This window comes from Haliotis cracherodii, unplaced genomic scaffold (genome assembly GCF_022045235.1).
Source record: "Haliotis cracherodii isolate W230 unplaced genomic scaffold, xgHalCrac1.p SCAF_7, whole genome shotgun sequence".
Lineage (NCBI taxonomy): Eukaryota > Metazoa > Mollusca > Gastropoda > Lepetellida > Haliotidae > Haliotis > Haliotis cracherodii.
In genome coordinates this window covers 6,256,118-6,270,885 of record NW_027266330.1, presented here as the reverse complement: position 1 = coordinate 6,270,885, position 14,768 = coordinate 6,256,118, and the positions used below count along the sequence as shown (strand labels likewise).

General features: G+C 42.4%; 1 protein-coding gene across 1 annotated transcript in view; it reads left to right on the top strand.

The window, feature by feature from the left end:
* The window catches only part of LOC139447472 (buccalin-like), a 132,030-nt gene extending 117,553 nt beyond the window's left edge, over positions 1-14,477 (top strand). Inside the window, exons 3-4 of the mRNA XM_071228861.1 lie at positions 11,564-11,642; positions 12,924-14,477. Coding sequence (XP_071084962.1) covers positions 11,566-11,642; positions 12,924-13,992 — 1,146 coding nt within the window. The 5' untranslated portion in view covers positions 11,564-11,565 and the 3' untranslated portion in view covers positions 13,993-14,477. The remainder of the gene's footprint in view (positions 1-11,563; positions 11,643-12,923) is intronic.
* Positions 14,478-14,768: the final 291 nt, after the last annotated feature.

Genomic DNA, 14,768 nt, shown 5'->3' with positions numbered 1-14,768 from the left:
TTGACATTTTCGCCCAATGGAGTCTTTTTCCAAGAAGAATCAAGATTTGTTATTCTCGGGCGGCTGACGTATCGTTTTGTTTGTTTTGTGTGTTTGTTTGCCGTGAATTTATGACGAATACACGTGGAGCATGACATCCACGTGCACCGCCTCGCGCTGCACCTTGGTCGTTCACAACGTCAGAGCGGCAGGTGTGAACGTGTATTTGTCGTCTCGACCTGAATCAATGACGACATCCACATGCACGGCGACACGCTCCCTCCATGTAATTTGTACAACGGAATTGAATTTTTCCATTTCGCGCGAAACGCCTTCTGTCTACAAACGCGTTCCTAATTTTCTTGAGTTTATTTAGCAATCTGTTGTAAAATCAGTTTGTGTTACGGAAATGTGGAAGACACGTTTCCCCACACCAAGTAGGTGTCACGCTATGTTGGAATGGTCGACAAAACATTTTTTTTCATTTTCAAAATCAAACTGGGATTTAATCACTTAGCTTCCTAGTCGTCTTTTATCAATACCGCCAGCCAATGGTTTTGACTGTAACAACTGTTACGGCACAAAAAGCCCAATATTATACAAACATGTTTATTGACACGGTTTCGTTAAGTTTCCATTGAACTCTGTTCCAATGTATACACTGAAGGAGCTATTACTGAATAAAATGATGTCATGATATAATGGATGACGTCATATATTGGCTTGACTACCGTGATTCGAAGAACATATACACTCCCGTTATACGACGGGTAAGATTTGTTCATTAAAGCTTAATCTCTCAAATTAAACAAAATTGATTCCGTCAAGGCAAACCAATCAGTTAATAGTTTCGCCAAAGTCGAGCCACACAATGGTATGGACTATAACAATGAGCGTTACACGCTTTTACATCGATACATTGATATTTAGAAACTATATTGGCTCCTCGACACACGAGTAACGCGATTTAGATTAGCAATTGTACCTGCTCGTAGTCAAATATATTTCTTAAATGCTTTGTGAATCTTTCTTAATTTGTGTCGATTACAGTGTCGTTGTAACGTAACGGTTTAACATTACCTGGTATTTTGCAGACCGGTTAGATTTCAAGATACGTTCTACGTTGTATTACTGTTAGATTTCAAGATACTATCTACATTGCATTACTGTTATATTTCAAGATACGATGAACGTTGTATTACTGTTATGTGCAGATTCCGTAAGTTCGTAAGTGCGTAAGTGCAGCTGAACGGGAAACGGTATGAAGGGACACATCACTGGATATTGGGGGTGGGGTGGTGGGGGTGGGGGAGGGGGTGCGACTTTGTTGAACAAAATTAAATTGAGATTGAAAAAAAATATTCTTCAGACTGTTAAATGAAAAAGAAATTGTCGGCCACACAAATTGCATTGTTGCAAGTTTGTTTTTTCTTAAAACAGTATTCAGAACAGGATTCAGGTTCTCACCTCTTCAAAGCAAACTTGATCCATTAGACCACTGATCCATAGGACCACTGATCCACTAGCCCACTAGCCCACTGATCCACTTGACCACTGATCCACTGGCCCCCTCATCCTCTAGACCACTGATCCACTAGCCCCCTCATCCTCTAGACCATTGATCCTCTAGACCACTGATCCACTAGACCACAAATCCTCGAGACCACTGATCCTCTGGTCCACTGACCCACTTGACCACTGATCCACTAGCCCCATCATCCTCTAGACCACTGATCCTCTAGAGCACTGATCCACTAGACCACAAATCCACTAGAACACCGATTCATTAGACCACTGATCCACTAGAACACTGATCCAATAGCCCACTGATCCACTAGACCACTGACTCACTAGACCACTGACTCACTAGATCACGGAAAGTTAATTAATGTCTGAAAGAAAAGGTTTCTGGCTGAACGGGATGTTACTGAATGTAAAACTAATAACACTTTTAATTAATATATATTCTTCCTAAGTGTCAAAACTCCTGGTCAATCAATGATTGCACAAATTACTCGATCAATGATTACACATGCAAGTGGCAATGGTCAAGATTGGGGACGAAAACCAGTCTTTATTGATTTCAAGCTTTTGACAATACAGTGAGTTTGATGTTACCAAACAACCCGTGATCAGTGTACGGCGCATTCATGTTAATGAATAGTCTAACCTAGTCAGCACGGAATAGATTAATCACTGACAGATTACCCTTAATTACAGTAAATCATCTGTTCTTTGTTACCAGCCCAACAAACCGATAACAGAACAAACCATCGATTGGCTTCACTAGCAATATTGTCACCAGCAATCTATGCCAACAAAAGATCCAGTGCTGAAAAAAATATTGGAAGGATATCAACTTTTGTTTCGTGTTACATGCTTTTCCTAAAATAAAATACTAGTAGGTTGTAGGAGTGCGACGAGGGTAAACTGTTTGGGCGTTCCCTCTGCATGGCCGCCTATCCGTAGCCGACAGTACAAACAACCGTATTCCCCGAGAGCCTTCAACGTCTTGGCCTCGCCGCCATATTCATAATTTAACACGGTTTCAGATGGAGAAGTTTCTTTGTGAAGGGATACCGAACTGTGGGTACAAGAACAGTTTCTTTTCTTGTAAGGAGGTTGGTTCTCAATGGATAACTTTGTTTATGTTTACACGCTGTAAAGTGCTTCAGTTGCAGAATTTACAGACGTCGGCAACGTGTTTGTTACCATGACGGTGAGGAATATGGTTTCCAGTTGGGCAGCATATTATCGGTGTACATGGAAACTGATCAAAATGTCACCGGCCAAAACAATTTAAGTAGCGTTAGGTAAGTCAGGCTATTTGGTAAAGGAACTGATGGGAACATTTGCTATGGGTTACCTGCCAATCATAGTTGGTGGTCTTAAACCAACACCCTGTCTTAAAGGAAAGTACCACGTGATCATGAAGACCCAGCCGATGAATGTCGTAAGAGGTGACTAAGGTTCGGGGGGTCAGATTCGCTGTCATCGTATCCCAATTGAGTAGATTAGTGGTCATGTCAGTCAGTGGATTGTTTCACCCAGGTCGCCGTCACTTAGCTGACATTTTGCCGAGTGCGGCGTTAACAATGGGGAACTTATATTGGAGTGTACCCAGATTCAGCGCCTCCGACCAGTATTGGAGCATGTACCGTTGTTCTCAGCCCTGTTATGCGCCACCATTCGTTATGCAGGGTTGCGTTCTTCAGGCGCGTCGAAAACCTGTGATCGTTTGTTCGAATCCCCTATTTCCTCTGATTTTGTTACTAGCTTTGTTTGCACCATATATGTTTAAGATCTGTGTCACTTCGGGCTTCCCTCCTACATCAAGCCGACACGCCTTGATATAACTGGTATACTGTTCAAAGCGGCGTTTAACTACACTCACTCACACCCCCTATCCCCAACACACCCACCCGCACATTCACCCACCTCCAGAAGATCTCCAGCTAGTAAGGGGAACATTTAAGAAATTTGTGTGATAGTTTGTGTGTTGTTTAACGCTGCCTTCAGCAATAATTAACATATGCTGAACAACAAAAGAAACGCAAATTTCCATGGCGTTCTTGCAAACGTAACACATAAATAGATCCATACATTTTAATTCGTATTTTCCGACAGGGCAAATAGTTGTTAACAACTTTGAGGCATGTGTTGATTACAATATGAATGTTCATTGGAAATCTTCATGCTCAGCAAATTATCCCTTGAGTGTCAAAAAGACAAGTTTCTTGCAGCCTGAATAACGTCTATCAAACCCTTGTATGGTCTTCAGGAGCATGTATACAAGCGGTGCCGCGGAGCCTGAATTGATTAGTGTCGGGGAGAAAGCCCGAGGAAGGAGGTTCCATTCCTGCACGAGCGCTGCTTCCAATTGCTGGCTGCCTTCTGGTTGCCTGTCGACGTCCCATCTCACCCCAGTCATGTTCCTTTGGTGCCATGTTGGGTGACGGAGAAGGCCATTGTTTGACATTGGTGACGTTCTGTCTTCAAACTCCATTAAAGCCACGGTTGTGTGGGGACGAGCGTTGTCCTGTATGACTTGTACCCGTTCACATGCACAACATGTACTAACATAAGCAATTTGACACAAGTGTAACTATACATACACACATGTAAATTTACTATGCGTCCACATGAAACGCATCTTAGGTGTGTAAATAAAGTATGTAAACTGCGTAAGGCACAAATATTCGTTAGTCTGTTCAACATAAAACAGGTTGTTTTCCAATCAATGTTGAATGAGAAGAGGGTTATTTCACCGAAACTTTTTAAAAACGTTTAAGTTAATTTGTACACAAAGTTGTGACTCCTTGAAACCAAAAGAAAACACCGTCCGCCCAACTCCGTATATACGCATAAAAGTTGGCAACTGCTGACAATTTGTTTGGTGTTGACAAAAGAACAGATATTAATTAGATCATCCTCTTACGTTGACATAAACGTTCACATTGCACCATATACACACAGTGCAAATTTACATTTACATTTGCACCTGCTCCAGACATGATGCAAATGGTAACTTCTCTGTCTGCCTACATCTCAATCTGCCTACACTTTTTTTAGGCAGACTGAGTATAAATTAGTAATTAGTGTAGGCAGACTGAGAGTAGTGAAATGCTATTTTACCTGGTGAAAAATGGAATGGTCCACAATGTAACAGCGAGAGAAAAGGAAGATGTTGCTTTATAAATGAAATTGTCTACAATTTCATAGTTTAGAATAAGATGTTGTTTTACATCCATATGGTATCAACATCGGCCGCACGGCCTTTCGTTAGACTCCACAGAGAGGATGCAGAAATCCAGAGAATCATCAGACGATCTGCCTGCCTTTCCCCTCCTGCCACCAGACACAGTTCAAGATGCATGGCTGGAGATCCAGGACGATAGGCCGGACATTCCTCTTTTGAACAACTTCACTGACTACGTGACATCTACATGGGTGTATGATGAAGCCCATTTTCAGATTCGAATGTGGAACTAACACAACAATACAGGACCGAGAACAATAATCACCTCGAAGGATGGCATTCACGCCTGGATAGAAGCTTAGGAAAGGCCAATCCAAATTTATATGAATTTGTTTCCAATTTGCCCCTGGCGTAAATATACACACATGAGTAAACGCGTTCACAATGTCATGACAAGTATACTCACGTATGTATTTCTACACACGCATGCACATATACACATATGTATAGAGGCGCATGTGAACAGGGTATTAGAGTTGTGGATGAGCCATGAATTGAGGTGTAACATAACGTCAAAGAACGTTATCGCTGTAGACCACTGCTACAGTAGTCACACGTTGACACGAAGACATGTAGAGGAGACCTTTGATGATGACTAAAGCTTCCCACACCATGACACTCTCTCCTCCCCAACGGTCCTCTTACAGAACACAGCAATCAGCATAACGCTCGTTGCAACGTCTCCACACAATCACGTAAGCGTCCATCAGCCTGTGACATGTGTAATCTTGATTCATCCGTGACGATTGACACTGGTTTCGCCTATAATATGGATGCTGTTGGGCGTGCTGCAGACGTGATGATGAAAAGAGTAAGTATTGGGCAAACATAAGCGCGCCGCCACTAACTCCATGCTGCATGTACTGCGACCACATGGGCACATGGGTGCAATGTGTGAAGCCTTTTTCGGGTGTACCCCGCCGGTATGGTGCTGAAAGCGGCGTAAAACCATACTCACTCACTGAACCTTCCTGGTGCAGGTACAAGTAATGACAAATTATCGCGACGTTCCAACACTGTTGAGATATAGATCTGTTAGGTTGTACACGTAATACAAATGGAGGATTTACCGTTACTTATGATTTACCGTTACTTGTGATTTACCGTTACTTATGATTTACCGTTACTTGTGATTTACCGTTACTTTTGATTTACCGTTACTCATGATTTACCGTTACTTGTGATTTACCGTTATTTTTGATTTACCGTTACTTATGAGTTAAGTTGTTTGTCCCACTAAGTGTCAGCCAATTTTGGCAGTATTGATCAATCTTGAAACTACTCTGGCTCCGTAGATGGACATTTCGCTCAATTCTGTCGTTTGGCGACGATGCAACTCGCAACTCGATGTTTGCAGCTGTTCGTGATGCTGGTTGCTGTCGGTTTCTCAGATGTGTCACCAGGATGAGTCGATCTAGATGTCTCACCAGATGTGTCACCAGGATGCGTCTGATCATGAGTAATAATTTTAAAGACAAGATTTGAAGGTTTCCCCATCAATTAAAAATTTGACATATCCAAGTGACCGAAAATACCTTTGTCACAAAAGGCTTTGCTTTTTTCCCGAGTGCTGGTGCGGTTTGATGTGTGGCCAAGCCGTCGAAGTCGCGGCAGTTCGCAGTTTGTTGTTTTTTATTCTTTGGTTCGTTTCTCAATCTTGTCCGTGTTGTTAAAGGTGTCATTGCTTTAATCAGTATTATCTGTAGATTAGTATTCCATGAGAAGACTTAAAGTTACACTGGATTACATGGAAAGATGAAACAGACTTTGTCTTGCAAGACTTATGACATCGTGAATACGTGCATTTCAGAACGTTCAGGCTTATAATAGTGCATGGAGCAAACAATCCATTAACACTGCGCTCTAGTAAATTCACAAATATTTAGAAAATTGAAAAGCCGGGAAACCTAAATGAATACTACTCTCGAGAGGAACCTGTTAGTTTATAAGAGTGAGTGAGTGAATATTGCTTAACGCCGCATCAGCAATTGTGCAGCCATTCGCGGCGATACTTTATAAAAGCTATTTTCTGGTTATTTGTTTACATTCATGTTCAGTGAACGTAGCAGTAGGAATGATTGTGCATGGGAATCAATTGGAGAAGTACATATATGTCTGAGTGTGTGTATGTGTGTGTGAGTGTGTTTGTATTTGTTGATTAAAGTTGATCTGTATGGCTTTGGGGCGAGTGTCATAGATAGATTTCTGACACATGCTTTCTTTCGTGCAAGTCACACATGTATGATCTGTGAGACCATACTCACTGGCTTGTACGATGAATGTTTTATCGCAACATACCTGGTAACAGGAGACAGAGAGACAGGCTCTAAAAGAGAGGGGGCTTATCGACTCGATTAACAAAGTCAATATCGGGTGTGACCATCATCTGCGATGACACAGGCAGGGCAGCGGTGGCGTTTTGAAGACACCAGATGATTGAAAACAGCCTAGGGATGTTGTTTCAAATGGCAACCAAAGATTGTCCGAACTCGGCTTGCTGGTTCTGGTCCTATCGTAGGCGTCGCACCATTTCATCATAGACATGTTCTATGGGGAAAGATCTGGCGAAGCAGCCGGCTGTGGCAGAACAGCAATGTTATGTTGCCTCAAAAAGGCTATTACAACACGTGCAACAATGGGCGGGAATGATCTCGTGCAACTTGTCGTTACATCCCTGCATTTGCGCAAAGGGTAGAACATGACGTCGAACGATGTCGTCCCGGTAGGATACGCCAGGCAAATTGCCATTACAAATGATGAGTTGTGTTCTCCCCTGAGTTTTGATGCCACCCCTATACCATTGCACTTGAACTAAAACGTTCTGGACGCCTGACGCGTGGCGTGCAAACGTGGGCGCATCGCTGGGGGTCAGGGTCGGAAGTTTAATGTTGGCAAGTCAAGAGTGTTGCCCTGCTGTAGTGTTGCCCGAGTGTTGCCCTCGGCTAAGAGAATTGAATTGTTGAATTTCAACAAGACGTTCAAGTAAAGTATTTTTTTTATGAGCACCCGATAGCTAAGCAATCGTTGTGTGCTAATCATAATTGAAAACACACACTCAAGCATCTACATGATAATATTTTATATATATTGTGCACCGCAAATCCGTGAATATCGACCTTAAAGTCTTGATGAATATGTACTGAAAGATTCATAATTTTATTTCAGAAATTTTTTTTATTGAACTTTATATGACGCACAGTTGTTTTTCACCGTTTGTTTTTATGACTAAGCACTGGTACGTTTGTCACGATTAATGTACTCAAACGTGCAAATAACAATCGGAGAGACCACTGTAGATTGATGACGTGTTTTCCTTATTGTTATCTATCATAAGGAGAAAAGGAATCTCATAGCTGCTATGTGAGTGAGTGATTGAGTTGGGTTTAACGCCGCTTTTAACAGTATTCCAGTTATATCATGGCGTGTCAGATTAATGTGGCGGGAAAGCCCGGAGTGATGCAGGTCTCAGACGTTTACCACTTCGGTGACACCCACGAGCATGGGTATGGTGCTGACAAACCTAGAAACCGGGTTTCGAACCCACAATCAGAGGTTTCTGGCGTGCCCAAGGGACGCAACTTTGCAAAGCGAATCGAGGCGCCTTAGACGACTGGGCCTCCCGTGCACCCTCACAGCTGCTAGGAACTCGTTATGTGACGTCCTGCGACGCGGGTTTCACACGAGTGACCAACTGGGTGCACACCTGTTGCATCACGCGTTCCCTATGCGTGTGAGGGGAAGTATCGATTTCCGTGAACATCAGCAGGTATGCGCACTGTACAGAAATATCTTCCTCTCGTTCGTAATGTAAAATAAACATAACTTTAAAAATAATTCAACATGCATGTCTACTTTCGATTGATCAGATTTCCTATTTCCTCTCGCACAGATTGCCACGAAGCTATCTGGTAAACAAAGTCAATGTCGATTTGGTAATTATGTCATGATTCATAATTCAATCATTTGGTGCAGCACGTAACAGTGATGAAGTGGATTCATTGGTGCCAGCCATTAGCCCCCCCCCCCCCCCCTCCCGCGTTTACTTATGTGTATATTTGCATATATATATATATATATATCTTTATCTATCTATATATCTATATGTACATAAGTGCAAATGTGCACTGTGTGTATATGTTGTTTGAATGTTTTTTTTAGCCAATGCCAGGGGATGGTCTTATTAATACATCTGTTGATTTGCCACCACCAATCAAATTGGCAAGTTAAAGTTGACGCTCTTCAGTATACAGCAATACCAACGGGTTTTTTGGCGCACACCTAGAGCTGGGCGGATAGTGTCTTGATTGGGTTTTAAGGAGTAAATGGTGTCCAGATTAAATTAAACACTTGTTGGATCAAGGGAAGTCTTCTATACGGTAACTCTCTTCTCATTCGACTTGGATTGAAAAGCAACCTTGTCAAGTTGAAAGTCGTCAACAGTCTGATGAATATGTTTGCCTTACATAAGCTACATATATTATTTCCGCACCTTAGTTAAGTTTCATGTGAACGCATAGTAAATTTACGCACGCGAGCATGTGAACGGTTGGTTGGTTGGTTTGTTGTTTAACGCCGCACTCAGCAATATTCCAGCTATATGACGGCGGTCTGTAAATAACCGAGTCTGGACCAGACAATCCAGTGATTGATATCATGAGCATCGATCCACGCAATTGGGATCAATGGCATGAATCAACCAAGTCAGCGAGCCTGACCACCCGATCCCGTTAGTCGCCTTTTACGACAAGTACAGTCGGCTTTTACGGCAAGTATGGGTTGCTGAAGACCTATTCTACAGCAACCCATGTTTGCCGTAAAAAGTGATTATGCATGTGAACGGTGAATACTTAAACTGCAAGTGACTTAACTGCCAATATATTTTGAACATATCCTAGTAGATAAGGACGCCCTATCATGCCATACCTGGAATCCTGCTGAAGGCGTCGTAAAACAATACTCACTCACTTGACACTACATTCCGTTCCGTTTGATGTGTTTAATAATGACTGTCTTGGGGGGTCATGGCGGGGTCATATCCGATGTCATAAAAAATGGTTCTGATTTGGTTGATGTGAAAGCACCCAATTGTAGATCTGCATTGCTTCGGTTCTTAACGTCAAAAAAATGTTCCAATTAAAATCCTTTGATTTCCGGCAACACGGGTTAGGCAAGTACGGTCAATAATTCTGATATTTGCTAATGAACTGTTACAGGACTCGATCCCCAGGGATTGCCTTAATTAATACTTCAAATAAATGGCATCTAATCCTGGCAGGTTTAACAAGAGACAATTGGACACAGAACGCTGTGAACCTCTGGTGTTGTGAGAACCGCATGACATTGTGCCTGAAGCTAATACCCATGGCACCCACTCCAGGAATTGAATGAACGATGTTTATGTAAAATAAATGTACAACTGACTCGAATTTGTTCAATAGTAGAATGAACGAGCCCCGCCTAAAACCTAGTCCTTTTACTAAAAAGTTGATAAAAACATAAAGCGAGATGATGATGATGATGATGATGATGGGGTAAGCCGATCAGTCCTTGTTTTAGCCCCTTAATGTCGAGCGACTGGCAGGGTTACAACAAGTACCACCTTTTAACGTCATATGGTGTGACGCGCCCGGGTATCGAACCCCCGATCTCCGTGCGGACGCTCTACCACTAGACCACTGAGGCGGTCGATGATGATGAAGTTGATGATGGGGATGATTATTATAATACCCCGGTAAATGGATCAGTGTGTAATCGATGTTTCATTCTCAGCTTCCTGGGGAATGAATATACAGCCCAAGCTGCCTGTGAGGCGCTTGAAGGTTAGCGACGCTATTGCCATCTGGTCCGATATTACAAAATACGTCGTTATATTATCTTAGTACCATGTATCATGGTTTAGATATTATCTTAGTACCATGTATCATGGTTTATATTTTCATCAAGCAATATCGCAACGGGGACAACAGCAATGACCTCTACGCATTGTATCCACGTTGGGATTCGAACCCGTGTCGTCGGCGTGACGGGCGAACGATTTAACCTCTAAGCCAAATGTGTGAAGCCCATTTCTTGTGTCCCCGAGTGATATACCTGGATAGCGTCGTGGAACCATACTCACTCACTGAACCTTGCTGGTCGAGGTTCAAGTCTGAGATGATGTAATCACAAAATATGGCGGCGTTTCAACATTGTCGATATATAGAGCTATTAGGCTGTATACGTGATACAAAAAAACGATGTACCATTACTTATGATGAGCGGATGTACGTCATTTTACGATTTGAATTTGCTTGTATTAAGTACGAACAACTTTCGGAGACTTGCGTTCAGTGAAATATCAGATCTGCCTTTCGACTGCCAGTGGACTTGTAACTCAACCGGGAACATGATCAATTATGACGTGACAAGCAGATGACATCATTTAGGATAATATGACGTCATGGTATCCGTACACTGAATTGTTACAGATTTCAGCAACCCATGCTTGCCGTAAACACCGACTATGCTTGTCGTAAAAGGCGACTATGCTTGTCGTAAAAGGCGACTAACGGGATCGGGTGGTCAGGCTCGCTGATTTAGTTGATGCATGTTATCGATCCAAATTGCGTGGATCGATGTTCATGATGTCAATCACTGGATTGTCTGGTCCAGACTCGATTATATACCGACTGCCGTCATATAGCTGGAATATTGCTGAGTGCGGCGTTAAACAACAAACAAACAAACAAATCGAATTTTACCAGAAGGCGACAAGCCAATCTGATAGTTGTGTTTTATAAGGATAAATGATTGACATATTTACACACGCTTACCATAATATTTCAGGTATGGTATCCGACGCTGGGAACAAAATGCTATGGAAGTTCTTTTGCTGCCTTGTCTGTTCTGTGGCCATTCCAATCAGGTAATATATCGCATGTCTCACCGTAACCATAGGAACATTTCTTATCATTTTTAATTCTAAACACGAACTCACTAAACCATATGTTGCCATACAGTGTGGTTCGTTAAAATGTATATGTTACCTGTTTTGTGACGGACCAGTATTGGAAGCAATAGTTCTAACACCACTGGTTATGACGACGCCGGAGTGGCTTTGAATACCATCGGCATCCTTGATTATTGACTTAATACTAAATTAATTTCCATTCTATTAGGATAATTGCCCGGGGACAATTCGTATGGGAAGTGGCGCCACCTGTCTTATCGGTAACTTTCAATGGATGCCCTGGCCCATTTTTCATAATTTATTGGACGGATGTTATTAGCATCGAATCAGACTCAAAACGTAAGGGAAGGTAGCGAATTTGTTAGAGAGATATGACACATTGGTTGGTTGGTTTGTTGGTTGGTTGGTTGTTTAACGCCGCATTCAGCAATGTCCCAGCTACAAGACGGCGGTCGGTAAATAATCGAGTCGGGACCAGACAATCCAGTGATTGATATCATGAGCATCGATCCTCGCAATTGGGATCGAGGACATGCTTCAACCTAGTCAGCGAGCCTGACCACCCAATCCCATTAGTCGCCTTTTACGGCAAGCATGGGTTGCTGACGATCTAATCTACCACGGATCTTCACGGGTTGCGTCCGCGCAGGTTTCATGTTTGATGCATGCTATGCATTTGGTGTTTAACACCGCAGATATGACAGAGAGTTATATTTTATGGCAATAGTTTGGTGTTGTTTCGTTTTTCTTATTTTAAGAAGCTTTTTATATCGACATTGCAGTGATTATCCATGGCCATAGTTTTCTGACAATCTATCCAATGGCAACTGATATTCGAGTAGCCTTTCAATGGCAATAGGTATTTGACGACCATTTCAATAGCAATCGTTAGTTTACTATTCTTTCAATAGCAACAGTTATTTGACTACTCTCTCAATGACACTAGTTATTTGACACGCGTCAAATGACATGCGTCCGCTTCATGTGATATGACCAAGTACGTGTGACCAACTTGAGAAACATACGTATTTTTATATACCTATATTTCATTTATTGTCGTTATCTTAGACGTCTTTTTTTAAAATGAGGTCAACGCCATGTCTAGATATTTTCAAAAGACGTTATGCAGTTCGGTTTGTATGGAAATAAACATGCAGTGATCCTTAACGGTTTTTTCCAGGAACATAAATGTATACATTATATTATATTCACAAGAACATCGTTCCTTTTCTTCAGCATATGCACAGCGTCTGCCGCAGATGACGTAGCTGATGAAGTAACGGATGCTTTTGAAAAAGGCAATGATGTGCATAAACGAAGTGCAGAGGAAGACTATGCTAAAAGACCTTTTGATGAATTGGCCAGTGGACTCATCGGGAAACGTGGCTACACTCCGTACAGACTGTTTGAATACCATACCTTCAAACGCCCATTCGATCCTCTAGCAAGTGGCCTTATAGGAAAGAGAGCCCCCTTCGACCCCCTTGCTAGTGGACTAATCGGGAAACGACCCTTCGACCCTCTTGCAAGTGGCCTTATAGGAAAGAGAGCCCCCTTCGACCCCCTTGCTAGTGGACTAATCGGGAAACGACCCTTCGACCCTCTTGCAAGTGGACTTATTGGAAAGAGAGCCCCGTTCGACCCCCTTGCTAGTGGACTAATCGGGAAACGGCCCTTCGACCCTCTTGCAAGTGGACTTATTGGGAAGAGGTCACCCTTTGATCCCTTAGCCAGTGGGCTTATTGGAAAGAGAGCCCCGTTCGACCGCCTTGCCAGTGGACTAATCGGGAAACGACCCTTCGATCCTCTTGCAAATGGTCTTATTGGGAAGAGGTCACCCTTTGATCCCTTAGCCAGTGGGCTTATTGGGAAACGACCCTTTGATCGACTTGCTAGTGGCCTGATCGGAAAACGACCCTTTGATCGACTTGCTAGTGGCCTGATTGGAAAACGACCCTTTGATCGACTTGCTAGTGGCCTGATCGGAAAACGACCCTTTGATCGACTTGCCAGTGGCCTCATCGGAAAACGACCCTTTGATCGACTTGCTAGTGGCCTGATTGGAAAACGACCTTTCGATCCACTTGCTTCCGGATTAATTGGAAAGAGAGGCCCGATGGACCCTCTTGCTAGTGGTCTCATTGGAAAACGACCGTTCGATCCCTTAGCATCTGGCCTGATCGGAAAGAGACCCTTTGACCGACTTGCGAGCGGATTGATAGGCAAAAGGACCTCAGATGATTTCGAGAAACGGCCATTTGATCAGTTAGCAAGTGGCTTGATTGGGAAGCGAGACATAGAATGATCGGTGAAACAAGTTCTAAAACAGGTTGTGAAAAATTAGGACACACAGAGTAAATGCTATATTTTGGACTGATTTTGACAGACTTTTGTGCCATTGTGAATTCGCTCATACATGTTGTGAATTGCAGTATCATACTTCACACATATATATTACATATGATGTTACTATTATTCTGTTAGCATTATTCCGATGCGAGGGGTCAACATTTCGCATTTTTTAAAAGTAAATCAGAACATATTATTTATTTATGTAAAGTTGAATAAGAAGCAGGGTATTGTTCTTTTGTTTTTCACCTGCTACTCCTCCGTGCAACGGAACATACTAACCGAACGAGATAATACTTATTTAGAGTGTTTCATTAAAGTTATACTGCAAAAATTGTCTTTAAAAAAACAACAGCCCAGCTCATGCACCATTGGACTTTATGCGCGCCTTTAACTTTGATAGCTCATGCGCTGGGTCGATCTGTTGAGCAAATATGTGATCCGTGTTATTAAAATATATGAATTCTATGACGTTGTTGTCTAATGCTCATGGATACTTGTTTATCTTATATGACCCGTTCTCGGTACTGAATATTCGCTTTACCTAGATTACTTTGCAAAATGACTACACTCACAAGCAGAGAAAAAAGTTTCTTCTGAAACTTTGAGTGAGTGAGTTGGGTTTAACGCCACTTTTAGAGCGTATTCAAGTTATATCACGGCGTGTCAGCTTAATGTGGGACGAAAGCCCGAAGTGATGCAGGTCTCACACGTTTACCACTTCGATGAAAC